Genomic DNA, 21,817 nt, shown 5'->3' with positions numbered 1-21,817 from the left:
ATGGAAAGGAGGCGGCAGAAACTGGTCGCGAAACAGCGAGTCATAATATGTTATTAGGACGTTGGTTAAACGTAAAGCGATTAACCATAGAAATAATGAAAAGAACAAAACGTTTTATTGTTCTATCAAGTCGCGCTGAAATATATAGCCTTGACAAGTAATTCAGTTCCTCCGATGACAAACGTTAAGTCTGCCGCAAGAGTAATGATGCTATAGCGATAGTAGGATAAGTGTATTATCAATCGATATCCATATTTGTACTGTCATTAGTTTAAAGTTGTAAGTCGGACAGTGTCGTTGACAGCTATTAATTAGTGTCAAATTCTAGTTATATCTATATCTAACAGACTAACCGTAAGTACAGAAGTATAACAGTGAAGAGTGGTCGTGATTTCGTTGTGCGAAGCTATTGACCAACTTGTAGTCACAGTTTGAAAAGTCGATGACTGCTGTTACAGTCAGTAAGGGTTGAAGGCTACAAATCGACAGCAAAAGGTGGCACGATGAAGTCTCTAAAAGATGATAAACGGTGAATGCTGCGTGTTTGTTCGGTTAGTGAACAGAAAAATATCGAAAAGAACATAAGAAACCAAGAGTGTCACTCTGGACTCATGTCAATGATACCCGTGAAAAACGCTGTCAGTGTTGGGATAGAGGCGACAATATCGTTTTCAGTTTGCAGGAGATTCGCTCGACTGCATAAACTGATGATTCGCGCGAATGATGTTGTCGTCAGACCACCAATTGAACTGGACAGGTTGTAAATCGTCGAGTAGTTGAACAGCCGATTGATGTACCGGAATCATCTGTTAAACAACAGCCACGAGGAAACAATACTTCATAAAATGAAGTACGACATCGAAGTAGAACTACAATAGTTCAGATGTGTTACAATGTCAAGTCTAAATAACATCGTTCTTACGTATACTGACAGTTGCACTGAACGTTCGCTTAGGTATGATTAGCGTAACAGTTGGATGTGTGAATAAAAACATATACGAAAACTATGGTTGGGTTCGTGGAGAATTTTCGAGGACGTTTAGATATTTTCTAAACCCGTATCGCATGTAAATAAACCGAAAATAGAATTAAAATGACTGCTGTGTAATAAGGAAATCGAGCCATGATTTACCGTGTGAATTATTAGCAAATACAAGGGGTATAATAACCATTAATTAAAATGGTAACCACCAATGTAACTAAGGTTTAGAGGGTCCAGGTAACGTGGCCATTTCGTAAAAGGATGATACAAAGAGCTTATTACCTAGCATTAAGTGACATATTAAGTACGACAACATGTGTACTTGGGACATGGACTAAGCGTGCTCGTGTACATGCAATATGTTTTACCACAGTATGTCGACTAACGAGTCATAAATGTACATGATTTCGACTAAAACTTGACGGCAGTGACAGAATATATGACTGGTTAACGTGAAAGCAACTACGAAATGTTATCACGCATCATAAATATAGTACGAAATAATCTAATGAAATTATGAAACTCGCCTGGGTTACTCTTGCCTCTAAGTAATGAAGATATGAAGTAGGCAGTAGTTTGAATATGGATTATGTACGAGGTACTGTTGATTAAATTGTTCGATTAACACAGCATTGTAGACTGAACCGGTATAAGTCCAGAATTAATTTAAGCCGAATACATAGCATTACCTGACGAACAGTCGTAAATTTATAGCATTCGTATCCTCTGTTTGGCCATGGAACTCAGCAATTGGAAATTAGGCAGACAGTGGTAAAAAAGCAAAACATTCTAGTGGATAGTGGTTAAGCAGAAAGATGAATTTATAGTCGATAGTTAATCTTGTCTTATTTATACCAGTGGATAAGGTACAAAGAGATATGCGTTCGTGTTGCCTTGTGGCTATACTCACGAGTGGTTGATATTTTAACAAACATATTACACAGGAGCATTTACATGCTGCTAATGCTTGTTAAAGAACCACGATAGGCGATTATAATCGTAGTTGATTGGTTAGTTCTGTCGATTGAACTAAGTATTTAAGTTTAAATACTAATCAACATTGACATGAAGCAACGAAAGTTCACAGTGATAGATTAACATAGGCGATGATAAAAATGAAAAAGAATAAGTATAGAATACAATAATAAAGATTATAGTGATAGGTTGCGTTACTCGAAGTCTTGCTCACCAGTGTTGATCACCAACGTAGATGATCTATGTCGAAATGATTGGAGGCCTACTCGAGTTAGACGTGAATGGTGTGACAAACTAGCTAATGTCGAAGTCACACCTTGTGGTCAGCATCTTACGTGGACTACCCCCATTGACGTAACAAGGTACTATAGATGCTTTGAAGACTGTACAACACAAAGGACGTTATTACAGAAATATATTAGTTAAAGTAGATACAAGCGAAAGTAAGACCACTGCCGCATGGGCCAGTCCATGGCGTATGATTAACTAATGCGCGTTGGTTGTACATGACCTTGACAGGGAGCGACGATCTGTTCGACATTCAGTGATCCAACTGTCGGATGATTTGGCTAGGGCTCAGTGACATTTCACTGGCCCTACAATATCAACACAACGGAAGCAGTGACCAACGGATTGAGGAGCCATAGAAATAACAGTGTCACTTGAAATGGAAAAGTAAACATGATGGTCGCCTAATATCGCGGATAGATTTAGGTTGGAAATGTATATCACTGAATGCCAACTAAATAACCTAAAGGTTAAGAGCCTACCGACATACCCCAGTGATATGTGTCTGACACTTAATGGGGTTATGAATGCACATCCCTTAGAAGTCCCACACTAGGGTGAAACAGCCATCTGTTGCCTCCTGGTTTTCAGGTTTCAAACTTAGAATGATAAGTACTACTCAAATTGAATAAATTATGAAGAACGAAATGTTGGGAGTGATATTAAACTCAACATTTGGAGGCGGGTGGTCAAGACAATTAAGCCACTTGACGGTAAAGTAGAACTCCCATAGGTTATTGAAACTGCTAACATCTGCTATGAGTCACAAAATAAGGAAAGATGCAAGCGCCTTGCAACAAGGATGTTTTCAGCGTATTTATGTAAATAAATCGTTACATGGACATGCACATTATTCAATAAAGCCACACTAACCCTATAAATGCAGGACCCCAACAATAGCTGGTCCAACTTAGGGACAGCTTGTTTAGACCACCTATGAGTATTATACCTATTCAGGGACCTACTACTCATAACGTTTTATTACTAAGAGTAGTAAAATAGTATCTTGCGAACTAGTTTCAGATCTTCAATTACCTGCAGTGGGATTACTGTACTTGAAAGCTAAACAATCATCTTTAAAATACCATTTCGATAGGACCGTAATTACTCGTTTTTCGGTAACCAAAGCATAGCTACGAAGAAATATGAGCAGACAGGAGCTATGTGACAAAGACTTTAAAAAGTTGATAGTAAACTGACAAAGTTAAAAATAGCATGAATTAAAGATTTCTTGTATAGCTCACAAAATAAGTCAAACAACATAATAACGCAAACAGAAGTGATTGTTATTATTATTATACACTAACAACGTAAAACATGGATGGATAGTGACAAAAAACACAACGTTGCATCACCAATGATTTTACACTCAAAATATTTTATATTCATCTACCTTTGAACCTTAATACTGCATAAGTTTTAATATCAGTACTTCAGTTTATATTCGTTGGTGTATAACATGATATACAGGGTTTCCTAATTAATATAAACTAATCATAATGTCCTTTTCCTGTCAAATTCATAATAAAAGCAAATAAAGCAGAAAATTTATAAACTGGTTTATGAGAGAATAAAATTGAACAAAAAAGACTACCATTTATAAACTGAATGATGAATACAGATTATCTTTAAGAAAAATCACACGGTAATCAAGAAAAGTAAATGCATTTTGCCTCTTACAACAAAATAATAATGCAGCATAAAAAAGAAATGACTAGTTAACGGATGCATACAGATTCATTCATAAATAAATTCTTTTTCTCTTATTGAATATCACCATATCGAGTATATAATGTATATAATAAACGTAATGTTGCCTTTAAATCGTGACGTAATACACTTTCAGGTTGATTATATTCTAAGTCAATACCTTCAACATCATGAGCCAATTGAAAGGCAACTTGAAGATTAGCCAACTTTTGAGCATCTGTTGTTGGTGTGATATGATAAGCATGCAGTGGAACGAAATAGTTGCCAAGTAAACCAAGTAATAAAATGAAGTAGACACCATCACTCATCTTTGAAAAAAAGTATTAAAAAAAGAGGATAGATAGAAAATCAATGAAATTGAAACAAACCAACGTTAATTATCAAAATAGATTAAAAAGGAAATCAAGTAAAATTTAGTTTATTGACTTTTATGCCTGGGATATTGTCTTATGACAATAATATGGATTTTACTCATGAAAAAGATAGTTGAAAACTGGAAAGTTCTGGACAGATACGTTTTGTTCTAAGTAAAATAATGTCAAATGATACATACCTAAAACATTTAAGGTAAGACACAAGTAAATTAATGATATATTCAAACTTAATCAATTTCAATGCAATTAAGTGATAATTTTTGGTAGTAATACTCGCTACTATTGCAATCTGACTTTTATTGACAGGCAATAATAAAAACACAGCAAACAGTCAACTTTGTTTACATAATTCTATGCTATTTTCGAACAAATAATCTTATGAAAAAATCTTTGCTTAAAAATAAAATCGATGAAAATTGGTAAAACTTCTATGGTATGATAGTTACCCAATTCATAAATTAGTGAAGAAGCATTACTTTTAAAACTGAATTCATGATTATGTTATGATCAAGTTCAACTTTAAAACCATCATCTTTTTATCAAATCATGACTTTAAAACATAATTTGAAAGAATAGTAAAGCAGTTAGTAAAACACTAAATTTTTTCAAAACTTAAAAATATCAATCGTAAAAATAATTAATTTTTTAGGAAAAATTTATTATCATTATTATTAAAATAAAACAAAATGTTTATTCTAATCCTAAAAAGTCTATCAATTCAAGAGCCCCAAAATGCCCTGGTACGACCGAGAGTGGGGAAAGTTCGCTCTTTCTAGCAATGCTCTCACATAGCCACGTGCATACAACCACTACCAGAAGTTCTACTCACTGCCTTCTTGTGTTAGGGGTGTTGTTTACGAAATTCAGAGGACGAAAAGCGAATGTCTGGAGCTTTAACCGGGTTGGTAGATACGGAGGATCCACCTGGTGGAGTTGGAAAACCCTGATTCCGAACCAATGGTGCACATGGGCTCCAGGATCCTAAAGAAACAAATGGCGCATGAACCTATTGTTGGTCACCTGCTACCATGGGACTGCATCTCCTAATGTTCCTCCACTGCCTTGTAGATTAGACCTTTATACTCGAGGTGTGGTCCCCTAAGAAAACCACCTGCTTCACTCTGGGCACCCGGGCAGTATCACAGCCCTCACACAAGTTAATAATAACTGCTACTTGTCGCATTTTTATTTTGTGGCTCATATGTATTCGGTGCCCCCTTGTACCAAAGTTTATGTATTCAAATAATAATAATAATAATCATAACAATAATAACTTCAAGAAACGAATTTAATCAACTCCGAGGAATTTACAAATCACATTCCAGTATTCATACAAAAGGTAAGTTGTAAGTAGTAAGCAGTTTTTTCTGACTAATCGATTCATGAAGATAATTTATATTATTTTAGAAAGTCAGATATTTTACATAGACCCCATATCTTTTTGGTAAATCCTCTGCTAGTACAAGCATAAATGATAAATCAATGTGATTGTCTGTTTATAAATTTTGATGTATGTTTTCCTTATAATCATTTTTGTTTTAGTTAATATCGAAGAATTCTTGGCTAACTTAGCGTGTAAATAAATGAATTTCATTTATTATGTAACACTTGCTTGTATAATTTATCAATTTCTGTGTAGTACTTGTTCTTCTTACCATCCTTTTCCATTCTCCCCTGGACTCTTGAAAAAAAAGATTATGTGAAATGTAAGCTTTTGAAAGTAACCAGGAGGATTAGTGGTAATAGACATTTAAACTTTATCAAAATCGTAATTGTAGATTGGAATCTTACAAGTAATCAGTCATTGATATTTTATCTCATACAAGTATATATATATATATATATATATATATATATATATATATATATATATATATATATATATATATATATATCATAGACTTACTTCATTTTCCAAATCAGTAACATGTAGATTCAGTTTATTCAAATTACGATTTACAAATGTTTTTAAAGTTTGTTGAAATGAAGCCAATTGTTCTGGTATGGCACAATCGACCAATGCACTTATAGCATCATGATCAGTTTCTGTATTATCTAAAATACAAAAAAATTATGGGAAAAACTGAAAGAAGTGGATTTACGAGATTTTGCGAGCATATTCCTCGAAAGTTATGCATGAAAAAAAGTGAAATATTTAAAAGTGCGTCCACCAGATGGATAGTGGACACAATGTAGACATAACAAAGGTATTTAAAATAATTAATAAGCAGCGAATACCACGTTTACTCAGTTTCTCATAGGCCACTCTCATCAAGCAATTTCAACATGAACTTTACCATCGTAAGATAGTTACATTACTTAGATCTTTGTCAATTAAATAAAGAAAGAAAAAATATCTTACTTCATTCAAGGTTATAAATGGGAAATGTTGTGTGAAACTTTGTTAATTACCTCATCTCTTTATTGTATTTTGTGACTTCAATGAAAAGATTTCACCGACATTTACTCATAAAGCTAACTTGAATTTGTATCACTTTAGTGCCTTGATTTATTACTATTCACTTTATTATTATTTATCCCTTCAATCCCCTTCTTTGCATATCTTCATATTCATATATATATATATATATATATATATATATATATATATATATATATATATATATATATATATAATTAATCTTAACTGGCATTTTAAATATGTTGTTTCCATTTATTGTTTCTTATCTTGTTTCCAATTTGTATCATTAGGTTTTATGAAGAAACACATATCTGATAATCCTATTAAATAATATCTTCGGAAAACAATACGTTAAAAATAGAAATATGCATATATAAAGTTGAGTTACTTTGTCTCTCTCTTTATCTTTCTCTACCACTGAATAAAAGCCATAAATATTACACATGCTAAACAAATCCAAGTTAAGAAGTATATAAATGAATGAAGAATTGAAAACCACTTACATTCAACAAACAAAATAATTAAATAACATGCGATCCATGAATGTATTTTCAGAACATTGTAATGAAATACCTTACTCTACTTTGTCAAAAACACATGTAGTTTCATTCACATATAAAAGATGAATTAAACAACAATCCAAACTGAAGGACTCGAATACATTTTAATGTTTAGAAAAAAGTTTTAGAAAAAGAAAAGTAAATATCAACATCTTTTGCCAGTACCCGAATATATATCCTTACCAAATTCATTATAAAGAGTTATTTCTTAGTATTAAGTTAATAGTAATTCTCAAACCAACCTTTCACATATATGGTATTTTAGACAAACATTCATACATTAAAAAATTATTTGAATAAAACAAATCATTTATCAAAGTTTGATATATATATATATACCTTGTTCATCTCCAATATCAGTAACTGGTTCAATTTGACGTCTATGTTGTAAAATACCATTGATTTTCCGAACTATTAAAACAGTTAGTTGAACTTTACGTGGTAGAATTATGGCTGGAGAAAATTTATGAACTAATGCCACCAATAAACGTAGTATAGCCACTAAATCTCGATTATACACAGCAGAAACAGGCCATAGTTGGGCAGCACGAACAGGTGATATGTCTAAGGCACCATTAATTTCATCAATTACAATCTAATAAATATAAATTTAAAGATATTGAAAAATCATAAATAATCATGATTGAATTCATCTACACAACTAGTTTTAGTAAACTTATATAAATCTACCAGTATAACTGTAACTATAAGGTTGACCTTGAATAATTCCTATAATGGTTTTGTGATTTCGAAGGCATTTTTCAGTCAGTAACAGAGGAGTTCATATAAATCAAAAATATTTTGTAGTAGGAGTATTGAAACCCGTTAAAGTTAAGTGGTTTTAAGGAGTTTTTTTCTTATCTTATCATCTTGGAATTATTTCTATAAAACTTTAATTATATCGAGTGCGAAAATATTCACATTAAAGATTATTCTTTGAATTCTTCACACAGCAACATATCGTTTTATATAAAATAAAATATCCTTTGAAAAATTTAAATTACTGAATACACCGAAGGGTTTTTTTAAGACAGTAATATGAGAAAATCGGTTGTGGTAAGTCATCGATTTTAGCATTGCTACTTCATGAATAGATCAATTATTTAGTGTATCATTAATAAAGTAATTTGTTTGAGTTTACCACAGAAAAGCAAACCAAATTAAAGCAAAATCTCAATGATTCATTTATTATTAAGTACAGTTTAAACAGAAAGAAATAGGCATTGAAAATCTTCAACGAAGTGCTTTTTCCACTATATGATAACCAAAAGACTGCTTTCTTTAGACGATTAGAACACTGAAAAAACATTTTCATTTGTATTGCAATTTTTGCATAAACCAAGATAAAAGCCCTTCATTTTATTTCACTACAAATGAAAACTTGAAAGTAGTTCTTGGCTTATCCCAACTAATTCACCAGACTATAATGACGTAACAGAAGCAAGGTAGGTTAAAGTCTGGAATATTCACAAAAATAATAATCTGGTTAACACATTTCACATCCCTGTTGACGTAATTTACGAAACTTACAACCTTATCAGTTCAAATTCAGTCGATAAGTAGTTTGTGAGATCATAGTAGTAAAATAAAAAGTTCACAATAATAAACTTTTATCATCGGGTGTGAGGTAGTTGGTCACTGAAGACAATGGAAGGTGGTTTTGTGCAACCTCGTAGACTGATTAATGTTAGACATTACCACCGTTCAATGCCGACTAAATGGTCTAGAAGGCGTTTGAGCGCGAGGCTGAAGGTCCTGAACTCGATTCCTGAGTGAGAGATCATGGACCACCTTCTATTATCTTCGGTAGATGCAAACTGCTGAGTTGCATACTAGGAGAAAACAAGCATCCAGTGCTTCCAGACTTTCAACGGTGGTCTAACTTAGGTCAGTTCATGATTTCAATAATACATTTTTAATTCACATTAGGTTTAGATCCAGTTTTCCGCTTTCAATTATCGTAATATTTATTAGGTTTGTTTGATGACTCTTAATGATCTGTACATTAGCAGCTTAATTGAGAGTATAAAAACACAGCGATTTGAATGGTTCTTACAAATTTTATTTCGTTTCTACATTTTGCAAGATCGTTTGCCGAAAAACACCTTATTTATATTACAAGGATTGACTCAAGTCTACGAGCTTATTATTCCTATAATTGAAATTTGAGCAAACCTTGGTGTTAGATGATAATAGCTAATTAATTTTCGGTAAACCATGATATTACAGTGACAACTTAAATAACATTCAACAAGGAAAATATGTCTAAAAATGACAAATCACTTTTGGTAGAAAAAGAATGTGACTTACTTTTAAACGTTGTTTTTGACCTATTTCAGTCTGAGCTACTTCTGGATGATCAATTTTAATATTTAACAATTTTTCAATTAGTTTTTGCAATACTTGCCCATCATATAAGTCTGCTTCTAGATCACGTACTAAAATTCTGTCGTCTACAAGTTCAGTATTAATCCATTCAATAAGTGAGCATGATAAATTATGAACTGATGGATGATCCTAATAGAAGAATTTTTAAAAGAAAAGAGAATCTATGTAGATGTATATGCAAATCCAAATCAATAAATTGTTAAGAAGCCAATTGTGTAGTATCACAGTAGATGCTATCTGTAATTGTTTTCGTCAACCCACCAAAACAGAATACATATATTGGAATAAAATTAAAAGGTAATGGAGACAAATAAAAATTTTCTATGATCAAATTCTCTGTTAGAAAGGAATAATATAACTTAAGAGTCAGTAAGTCAGCCACAACGTACGACCAGACGCATATATGCATCGGTCCAAGTTGCCACACCCCATTAGCACAAAAAAATGAACATCAAATCCAAAGAAGCAATTAACTCAATAGTATAATATATAAAAGAAAGATTGCACATAAGGATATACTACAGGAAGGAAGTTAGTTTGTAAAAAGAAAGATATGAAATAATTTAAATATTATAGTTTAAGGGAAGACAGAGAGTGTACACACATACGCCATTGTGATCGATTCTGAGTCATGTCACCCAGTTCCCAAGCATTGGATACGATAGTCATGCGGACCCCAAACAAGTAGTTTGCATCTACCAACATGGCTCAGACCAGATGTTAGTGTATTCAAGTACTGATACCACGTTTTGGTTTGGCCACCCCTAACTTTCTCCCGAAATCCCCCAACACTAGTAAGCATTGCGCGTCGTGGTAATCAGTGTTCAAGCATACACAACACGTGGCCCAATCATCTCAGTAGATGAAGATTCACAACCTCATCAACTGATTAACCATCATCCCCTAATACCCTACGCCTAACCTCACTATTACTTACCCAGTGATCGCAACAGATGTGAGCAATATTTCTAAGGCATCTGTGGTCAAATACTAACAGCTTACGAGTATCGTTGACTCTTATTGACCACGTTTCGCAGCCGTAAAGTAGGACAGAACGAACTGCCGCGCAGTATACTCGTCCCTTAATTGATAGACGGATATGTCGCCTTCGTCATAGGTGACGTAAGTTGACAAAAGCCAAAACAGCTTTCTGAATCCGTGCTGAGATTTCGTCAGACACCACCCATTAGGGCTGGTCAGACCTCCAAGATAAGTGAAGTTGTCAACGCGTTCGACTACTTCACTCCCTATCCTTAGTTCAGGTGTTGACGTAAACCAGTCTTGAAGCAACAACTTGCATTTAGAGGGAGAGAAGCGCATTCCAAACATTCTGGCATTGTTGCTTAGTGCTACCAAAAGACTCTGCATTTTATCAGCGTCTTCACCAAACAGGACTGTCATCTGCGTATTCTAAGTCGATAAGTGGACCTTCTGGAAGGAGACCAATACCCGAGAAGTCAGTAGACGAGAGCGTTGTTTCCATCAGTAGGTCTATCATGAAGTTAAACAGAAATGGAGATAGTAGACAGTCTTTCCAGAACACCACTTGAGGTCACAAAAGCATATGACAGTTTGCCATAAGCTCCGACTCGACTGGCGGTGATTCAGTAAAGAGCCTTCACAAGGTCTATGTAATTCTGAGGTACGCCTTTCAATGACAGACACTGCCACAGAACTTCTCGGTCGACAGAGTCAAATGCTGCTCTTAATTCAATAAGGACCACCATTGTCGGACGCCGATAAGCATGCCTGTGTTCTAGAACCTGACGAATGGTGAATATGTGGTCGATACAGCCACAATCAGGTCTGAAGCCAGCTTGATTCTCGCGTGTTTGCAGTTCACGAGTCTTAGTTATGCGTCCGATAATTATCGAGGCTAGTATTTTAGATGCTATATTAGATATATTAGTTAAACTAATCCCTCTATGGTTGCCACAGGATGATTTTAACCCTCTCTCATATATTGGGACGATAAGTGATTGCAACCAGTCACATGGGATTACATCCAGTTCCCAGATTGTGACTAAAATGTTAGTCAACCCAATCGCCAAAACCGGACCACCATACTTAGAGAACTATGGAGCCAATCCATCTGGACCAGATGCTCTCCCCCATTTCAGATCAGCTATAGCTTTTGAACTTCAATTAAAGTCGGTGTGCCTACTTCAACGTCCAATTCAGTCTGTTTAGGAATGGTAACTAGCTGTAGAGTAGCTGAAGGTCAGCTGAACTGCTCCATAAAGTGTTCCGCCCATCGTTCTAAACGTCTGGGTTGAGAGCAGATAACAGTGTCGTCTTTTTCCGAGATAGTCTCACTTACACTTGACTTCTTAATTCCAGTTTCCTTTATTAGTCTGAAAAGCTGTCTGGTGTTACATACAGCCGCTGACTTCTCCTTCTCTTTTGCTTTCGTTACCCACCACTGCTCACGATCGTTCCTTAGACTTTTGCTTAACCTAGATCTGATTTGTTTTCGCTAGTTGTCATGTTCGGAGAAAGATAGAATGAGTGCAAAAGACTTAACAGAAATCCACTGGCTTTTTCGTTACCCTTTGGTTTAAGTCACTAGCAGATGTCACTCCTGATTCCACAGCTGCTTGTATATCTTTACAAGCAACATCTGGGTCAGCCTCGTTTTCAAAACTGACTAAGTTTAACCCCAGTTGTTTCTGGAATCTACTTTTGGCTTCTTTGTCACTGAGTTCAACTCTGATGGGTCTTCTTAATGTAGTTTTTCTGCATCCAGAGAGGCGCGAGCAAATGCACGCCCGTATTAGAGCATGGGTCTCTCAAACGATGACTGATGGCAATATGGTCTATTTGAGTCCATCGTTGGTTTGGTGCAGGTGGTCACCATGTTAGACGATGTCTCTCCTTATGCTTAAAATTACTGCTTGCTAAAAATAAATTATTTTCTGAATACAGTCGCAGCAGACGGTCACCATTATCTGTTCGCTGAGCCGGAATACTAAAATACCCGCCTAAATGTCTTCCTGTTTGGTTTAAACTACATAACTAGGCATTAAAGTCACCTGCTACGAGTACTATGTCTGGGTGCTTAGCTTAATGAAGAAGTTCAGAAAGCTTTCTGTAAAAGCCATCTTCCACTTCATCTGAGCTGCAGTCAGTGGGAGCGTAGGAAGAAATGACGAAAAGACAAGGACGTGTGTTCCTATCCTTTTGAGTTCTTACGGAGCCGTTTAGTCGAACAACAGATGTGCGACTGTTAACGGGGATCCGTTATAATAGTGTTTGTTCTGCCCTCGTACTCAGTGCTATGCCTATACACGCCAATTCACGAGAACTAGCCATCAGGTCGCCAGACAAATGAAGGGCGTGTCTCGTCGATTAGTCCATTAGGCAAGCCCGACCACTACGTCACGGTAGTAGCAATGGTGGTAATATAATTCAATAAATTAATCGTATTCGTTGGTTATAATTTTGTAGTACTGTAAATTATATTTTATTCATGCATGATTAATTAACATCAACTGCTACTTACTTCAATTTATTAAAAACCTGATTATTAGTCAGTTTAAATAAAATATGTGGAAATTATTATATTCAGATATCAATTTACGTGAATAATAAATCTTTATATATCACTTTTATCTCCTTCTTTGCACTGAACCATAATAGTTTTTATTTAGTTCATACTCTCTAGCAGATGTACATACAAAGCATGAATAGAAGTGCTGTGCTGTAACGAATTAAAAATCACAAGCTACCAACTTTTAGTTTGATCACCAAACTGTCTTAATTTTATACATGTAATCGCTAATTATTATTGATTGCTTTTATTATTAAAATGTAAATGCACTCTATGTTCGTACCACTGCGTCACCTTGCTTCTTTTCTCTTGTTCTCTTTTCAAGAGTCCAACACACACACACACACATGTATACGAAATATCTCAAGGCTACATGCAAACCAGTCAAAGGATGGTTACAGTACTACATCAAGAATAAATAGAAATTAAAAGTGTGAAACACTGAATTGAAATTCAATGGTCTAAAGACAGTATATTCCACAAAACCTGAACCTACATATAAATAAAAATAATATATTTGTAATATCCCAGTGAGTCCAAACTTGGTCAGACCTGTTTTTCATTGATTGCACCCGATATTCTGGCTGTCTTTGTGTACTATTTAGACGGGCTAATTTAATTTGGTTATTTATTCTCTAAAGAAGTGGCCTATACTGAGTCACGGAACGTCAGAAAACTTAGAAAATTAATTTTTCTACTTATTGAGATATTACAAATATTTTATTTTTATTTATAACAATCTACTCAATGTTCAGTTTATTCGAAATTGTCAAGTCATTGGTAATGATACCTACTGAACCTACATAGTTCAATCCTGTTTTAATTCATAGTTCCGCACTGTTGAAGAGTCTAGGAGAAGTAAAAAACACCTTTTCAACTGATATCGATTCGTGATAAAAAGTAACCTGCAGACAGGAACCATCAATTTTTCGTTAAGTTCAGATACTAATAACATTGATGTAAACATGGAGGATCTGGTGCAGATATAAAGGCGAGGATTGGCAAAGCAAGAATAGCATTTCTACAGTTGAAGAACATATGGAACTCAAAACAACTCTCAACAAATATCAAAATTAGTATATTCAATATGAACATTAAAACAATTGGTTCCATTGTACGGAGCTGAAACTTAGAGAACTACAACAATCATCATCAAAAAGGTACAAGTATTGATAAACAATTGAAACTAAATTTTAAACACCAAACTTGCTCTGCTAACGTCATTTTTTCAGCATATCGTATTTCAAACGGGAGGTAAATTAACAAAACGAAAAGCATTAAATAATATATAAATAAAAATAAATTTCTGCATTCATGCATGGAATGACTAACTTTTGACTGAGGTTCTATCATAGAGCGTTCTTCACCCTCAGCCAACTGATAACCATCAGTACCGAGATCGAGTGGAGCAGGAAGTAAAGGGTCCTCCATAGCCTGCCGTGCTTCAGCTGCCAACTCTTCAGCTTCTTGTTTCCGCCTTCGTGAACGTGACAGTGTGTTTAACTTAGCTAAGAAACCAGACTCTCGTGAATCAGCTCCGCCGCCAACATTCGGACCATAGATTCCACCCCCAAAATTCGCAGCTCCTGGACCTACACCACGTCTGGGAGTCCCAGGGCTTTGAAGGTTGCCTGATTGTGGCTACAGAATTGTTTATAAGAAGTGTGCAAGTAAATCAGGTTAAGTAACAACTAATTAAATGAAAATCAAAGAGATCCTTCGTCGAACAATGTTGGTCACCAACTATTTTTAATGGATGAGAAAAATGTAATTCTGTATTGGTTCACTAGAAGCCTACAGCGTGGCTTAATAGTATTACATTCACCGTGAGAACTTAAACTCTGATCTGGTTTCACGAAGACTATGGGAGTGTTGATGTAGAAACATGCATCGTGATAAAACCGTTCCCACATATATATTATAAGCACTAAACATGAATAAATACACGTTCTGAATTGCACTCTTAGTCAACACCCAACATACAATGAGTTTTTTAATAAAAATAATATTGAAATTTCCCTATACACGAAGTTCATATAATAACAAATTGATTACAAGTTAGTGTTTAATATAAACTAGAAAATATAAACCACTACATCTAAAAAGTATAATTTAAATAGTGAGTTAATAGTTTAAGTATAATGAATAAATGTATAGTATTTTCATTAGATTAATTCATGCATAACAGTTTCATAGTTAAATAAACAACAGAGATCACCAAAGTAGTATGTGTGAAGTAGATAAAAAGACTTGAAAAAATCGACTCATGAAAGTATTAGTATACAGATACTTGAATTCATGAAAATTCTTGATAAGAACCAACAAAAACATAATGAAGTTGACTTAAAATTCAGATTAGAGTGACTTAATGTGTTTAGAATTACTTATTTAATCTAGACAAAAGAATGATCACAGTTTAGAAAACTTGTAAAATACCAAATCAAAGTCCCACAGAAGTATTCTAGTTCATAAATCATATTTGTAAGCCGAAATTTCTATGTAAAAAGACCAGAAACAGTTATGATCTAAGAGCACCTTCAACAAAAAAATTACAAAACGAGCAAGTTGTCAACTAAGCAAAAACAATAACAACTGTAGTTTTCGAGAGTCAACTAATCGTAAGACTTATATATTGTCATAATAATCATGGGTACTATATAGCTTCTTAATCAGACTATGTACCTTAAAAAAGAACAAAGTCATTTCATCCTGGACATGCATATGCTATTCAGACGAACGGTAAGATAAAACAAATCAAATAAATATGGAACATTGTATTCAAGATTTAAAAGATGTAGATCCAATCTATCTGCTCAAACTTGGACTTAAAATCAGTTTCCCTAATATTTCCAAATAATGGTTATCAAATCAATGTTAAAACTACTTATTCACAACTAAACTTAGCGATGTACATAAGGGAAGAGTAGTAAAGAAGGGAATAATATCATCGCATAATGTACGCTGGATATTACCATCAAACTATTGAAAACAACCTCAATTTACGACTAAAACATGGAAGCGCTGTTGTATTTACATAATAGATAATTTTATCGTGAAACTTATATTTATCTTTGACGGTAAGAAATAGATGCATGTAACTTTATTTAAACACAACCTTTCGAAGCAGAAAATAACCCTTATAGTTTCGTGGCTCAATGAAAAATAGTATTGTGTCCTAATGAAGATTTCTGAGACGTGATAATAAGCATATATTTTCCAACCTTAGCAATTAACGTTTTCAAGTATTTTGCCTTTCACAATCAGGGATGGATTAATCGGATAAAATTAGCATGGTAGTTAAAAGAAGTCCCTAAAACCTAACACACTTTCTGCAGAAAAGTCTGAGTCTAGAAGCTATTCCTCGGACGTTTTTATTGTGGCAGTACTAGTGTATTCGCCTTATCAGAAACCTCGTCAACATACAGTCAATTCTCTTAGACTTCACTTCTTTCGTTGTGATGGTTAAACGTTAAATATACTGACGCTCGCACAATCTCCCCAAATTCCTACAAAAGGTATGTCTTCCATAAACCACGTCCACTCCAACGAGTCAAATCACCCAAACCCCAAACTCTATATCAGATTGGATAAGAAACACTAGTTTTCTAGACTGTATTATGTTAGGAAACGAGTAAATTTCATATTTCAGACAAGCACATGAAGCACGATTTAAGATGTTCATTTAACTTTCACGCGGTTTGGTGACTTCGTATAACTCAATAAACACTCATGACTTGATATGCAAACAGAAATGATTGCACTTTTCACATTTGGAAACTGCAGTATAACAGCTAATTGTATACTGTTTGACTGAATAGTCCTAGGAAGTCCCAAGGAGATCGCGAGCTCCGCTAGCCTACTAATTGTCCTTGGCAGCATTTTCGGAATATCATACTGAAGTGAAAATGGTAGGTGATATCATAATTAGAGAGTAGTTAAAAAAAATCGGCCGACTGTCGTCCCTCCAGGAAAAATGGCCCCGATGCCTGTTTTTATGAGACACGATACATAAGAATTAGTAAGACAACTATCACAGCAATCCACACCACTTGTTACACCTGAAGGCAACAGTCCTAAACCTTTGGTAAGGGTTTGAGAAAAACAGGTCGTTTAAATTTCGTTTGCGATAAGGGATCCATAAAGGTTCATTTGGTCTGGCTGCGAAGGCAGAATACTTGGAGCATTTTAAAATGCCCAAGGCAAATGACAGATACTAAGGAAGATCAAAAAAGTGTAAAGCTAGTTCCATTTACAAAACAGATTGACTTGGAAACAATTGTATCTAGCACTACCGAGAGTAAGAGAATATGATACCACACTGATTGGAGGACCTCTTTGATAGTTCACTTTTAGTAATTAGCTACATCCAGAGTGCAATAATAGCATCGATCTTCAGACTTTTATCGAAGGTTAAGATAAAGCCAAAATAACAAATAATGAAGGGTCCGGCCGCCTTTTGACAAGTTCTGAATGTGATAGTCCGTAACCGACAGTTTACTGAGTGAACTGTGTACAATATGGTCATGACAAGAGTACATTTCAAGTGTGCAGTTCTCTGAACAATTTGTAGGAATTAGGAATATATGATATTATCTATATACCTATGGAGTGAATAATCCCGTCAATAAAACCAAAACATGTCGTAGTTATGACAAAATGCACAAAAAATGACCTCAAAAGCAAATTTATCCAACCACCACATAATGGTACACAAAAGCATGAAATCAGCAGTCACATAATACATGCCGCTAAAATATCAAGCCACATGCAAAAAAGCACAATTACGAGTATAAATATAAGCATATATTTATGGAATACAATATATGCTCGGGAAATTATTCAGTTTACATCACGTGGGTCATGTGTTATAAACAAAATACTAGTTGTGGAAAATGTTTTCTCGTCGACTGAAGCCACTACATTCAAAATTAATGCGGAGATTTAGAATCCACATTTTCATCCACTTTTTCAGCAGGAGCTTTATGTAAAACCCTATCGACTATTCCATATGAAACTGCTTCTTCTGCAGTCATGAAGTAATCACGGTCCATCCACTTTTCTATCACCTGCAGTAAAAAAACCAATGTGAGAAATGAGGCAGGTACCAAGTACTATATTTATTTCATACAATAAAAACCAAATATTAAAAATACTTATATTTGTATGTATTACGAAAAGCATGTTTGTAATTACTTAGTCTTGGTGTTATTAGAAAAATTTTTATCCAAACACATTAAACAACGCAACATAAGAAACAATCTTAAATAGGCAGTAAACAACTTGCAACATATGTAAACAGAAAGAGATTGGTTAACTTATATGTTGTTTCATACTAAACTAACATTTATAGAACTAGAATTTTTACACGTCGACTGTGAACAAGGTTCGAAAACAAAACTTAACTTTTGAAACAGGTGGTTTTTTATTTGGCGTTCATCCAGTATACGTATAATAAAGGTTATATACATTATTTGGCTTCTTTATACTGGAAGGTTGGATAAAAATTCATGGTCCCCACAATGTGAGTTATGAGGATGTGATGCGAATCTTAATCTACTCGCTACCTTGTAACTAGCACTTGGAAGAATAAGAACTGGGTGAAAAATTTGAAGTTGATAAGCCTTAAAATAACTTGAAACAACAAGCAGTAGTGTTGAGGTGAACACTTATCCTAAACTTTTAACTTTTGTTTCCTGTCACTATATTTTTTCGGTTTTTCGATATTGATAGTGTTCCTACGTCTATGCAAATCCCAATTTATATTTTCTTCTCATTCTACAGAATTTAGATGTGACAAAAAACTACTAATATTTGTCAACAGAAGAGTCCGACTATTCAGGTAGTTTTGTTTTTAATACTTATGTTTGAATGGGTCGCTACTTATCTCTATGTTCGTAGTTTTAGATGAGACTGAATGGAGATGAGTACAAACACTGTCCAACTCGGTAGTTATCAACGACTATATAATCAAAGACCGCTAAAACTCATGTGATTTATTAAGACGGTTTGACTACAAACTTCCATAATAATAATATCTAATCGGCATCATAAGTAAAATGTAGTATACATCTGTCGGTAGCAGTTTTTTTAAGTTAAAAATTAATATGTTCAATAGCTTCGTCTGGAGAATCATTATAAAACGTACAAAACTACAAAATATAACTGCACGGTTGAGACTTGATAACTGACAAAACTACGAGGAACCCCAAACAAAAGATGAAAGACATTGGTCGTTAGGTGAATATTTTGGTTTCGTACCGACAGGACGTGGAGCAGTATCAGAGTAAACAGATGTTTTTCTTTACATATATGTATGAAGAGAAGGCTCAGAAATTAGTTTGACCTTTAGTCCCTGGGTCGCAGGTCCGAATACAGCCACACCTACTTCGAATTATGCAACCAGGTGATATCACTAGTTTGGATACATAGTGTAACTTTAGGCCGAGTGCAAGAATCTGCACCTGGCAAACGAGATGAATAAACATTCGTATGGCTAAGTGCTTCACAGAAAAAGGCATCTCTCGCCAAACAAAAGCAATAACATATGCGGTGTTATCAATTGCTAACATTCAAAACGTTATCCGAAATATTCTCAGAATTATAGTGCTTACTGGCTAAAAGAATGAGGGTGGATGGATATCGAATGAAACTGAGACTTGCTAATCATAGATACATTCACTAAAAGATTCATCCCCTCATTTAGGCTCAGATACGTTTCAGATTGGTTGATATGGCTTTACAATTTTAAACGTCAGCACTACAAAATGAGTCCGTGACGAAGCTTTTAATAGCTTGTGAGTAACCAAGAAACAGAGATTAAGTTATGGTCACATAATCTAATCACTATTACTTATTCACTCCCAATAGTGACAGGTAATGCGAAACTGTGATGCGACGTCAACCAGCTTCTATGATATTAACCCAAAGTACAGACGAATAACTAAATCCCACACTTATATCAGCCACAAATACACTGATGCGACGATTCGATCGACAATCGAGAATGAGGTCACAGGTAGATTTTGCTAAAAGTGGAACCTAATCTTGGAGATAAGTTTCCCTATATGGGTCCAGTCTTTAGACCGAAAGACATTTCAATCCTTAGAATTAATACTTATCAGTCACCTTGGTAGCTGATAGCTTGCCTAAAGTATTGAGGCCACTTCAGACATCATCCTGGGACAACTGATAGTATTATAAGTTTAAGTACTCAGTGAAGTTCCTGACAAACAATCCTGAAACTTGAAATAAGACGAATTTTAGGGGAATTACACAGAAACATTTGCCGGCATAGCTTACTTCCTGGGACTGTCTTGTGTGTCGTTCGTATATAGTGTTTATAACATTACGCGTCCTAATTATCTCCTCTGCCTGAATTTTAATATCCGATGCTTGACCTGAGAGGAGTTAATATTTTAAATAAGCTCACCATGGGCAGAGCCAGATGGTTGATGGACCATTATACGGGAATGAGGAAGAGCGAATCGACAACCAGGTGAACCAGCTGCTAGCAACAAAGAACCCATACTACTAGCCTGACCTATGCACAAAGTAGCAACTGGTGGTCTAATAAACTGCATAGTGTCGTAAATTGCTAGACCTGCAGTAACAACGCCTCCTAAAGACAGTGTGGCAACAAAACCCGTCTTACCTGGACTGTTAATATATAAGTGTATAGGAATCTTCTTATCCTCTGATTGTAAGAACAGGAGTTGTGCGATAACCGACCCAGCTATTTCATCGGTGACCGCACCCATAAGACATATAATTCGGTCCTTCAATAAACGGGAATATATGTCATAATATCGTTCAACATTTGTAGTCTTGTCTAATACCATGGGTATGAGGGGCATGTGATTCTGAAAGCCCGTATGAAAGCTCTTTAGACTAAGATTTTTTATAAAACGACATTGAAAAAGAGCATAACGCGTTAACATTCTAGAGAAAGGAGAACATCGCATATACTGCAAGGCCATTGTAGCGCCAATTTCCTTCTCAATTTCCAATACTTTGTGCTCGCTTCTCTGTGTACATGATACAGTTCAAGGTCTTCATCATCATCTATAAAAAGTGAGATAGTATGGTATTTGTGCGAACTATTTGTATTTGAAAGACATTTGACAACGAATTCCAAATACAATACGTTCTTTTATGCTTATCTTGTTCTACTTGCTGTAAATTTTATTATTCCAGGAATTCATAGTTAGTACATTAATTCGAATACTTCTAATTATCACAACTCTCCAACCGGTTCTATTAGCTTGAATTCATAGGACAAATATATGATTTAGTATTATTTAAGACATAGTGAATGCGTTTGCTACGGAGGATCTGCGATATAGAACCAGTATCACGTTAATAGGCAGGAAGATCGCTGACTGTAATAAGAAAATTGTGAAATTTGCATGAAGATAATTAGAGAAGAGATAAGAGATATGACAAATAAACCCATAGATCTCATGGATATTCAGTATAAAGATAGCATAGGCATTCGATGTTTGCAACGCTTTTACATGTAAAAAATTTATAATAGAAGTATGCCAACCCAATCAAACAGAAAGTCAGGAA

General features: G+C 34.8%; 1 protein-coding gene across 1 annotated transcript; it reads right to left on the bottom strand.

The window, feature by feature from the left end:
• Window positions 1-430: 430 nt before the first annotated feature.
• On the bottom strand, window positions 431-21,313 carry MS3_00006206 (uncharacterized protein). The gene is made up of 9 exons (XM_051214335.1): window positions 20,901-21,313; window positions 20,679-20,867; window positions 20,549-20,646; window positions 14,582-18,315; window positions 9,622-9,828; window positions 7,651-7,906; window positions 6,236-6,384; window positions 1,672-4,263; window positions 431-1,621 (listed from the first exon to the last, which is right to left on the bottom strand). Exons 4-8 carry the CDS (start codon window positions 14,678-14,680, stop codon window positions 4,009-4,011), a joined length of 966 nt encoding a protein of 321 aa, XP_051073555.1. The 5' UTR covers window positions 14,681-18,315; window positions 20,549-20,646; window positions 20,679-20,867; window positions 20,901-21,313; the 3' UTR covers window positions 431-1,621; window positions 1,672-4,008.
• Between the last annotated feature and the right edge of the window lie 504 nt (window positions 21,314-21,817).

This window comes from Schistosoma haematobium, chromosome 1, assembly GCF_000699445.3.
Source record: "Schistosoma haematobium chromosome 1, whole genome shotgun sequence".
NCBI classification, from domain to species: domain Eukaryota; kingdom Metazoa; phylum Platyhelminthes; class Trematoda; order Strigeidida; family Schistosomatidae; genus Schistosoma; species Schistosoma haematobium.
Note: the sequence above shows the minus strand (reverse complement) of the source record. Positions and strands in the feature narration are given on the sequence as shown.

Coding starts and splice junctions, on each gene's coding strand:
- MS3_00006206 (XM_051214335.1), bottom strand. CDS start 14,680: ATGGAGGACCCTTTACTTCCTGCTCCACTCGATCTCGGTACTGATGGT. Junction 7,907..9,621: donor GTCAAAAACAACGTTTAAAA/GTAAGTCACATT, acceptor TATATTTATTAG/ATTGTAATTGATGAAATTAA. Junction 4,264..6,235: donor TTACTGATTTGGAAAATGAA/GTAAGTCTATGA, acceptor TTTTTTTCAAAG/ATGAGTGATGGTGTCTACTT.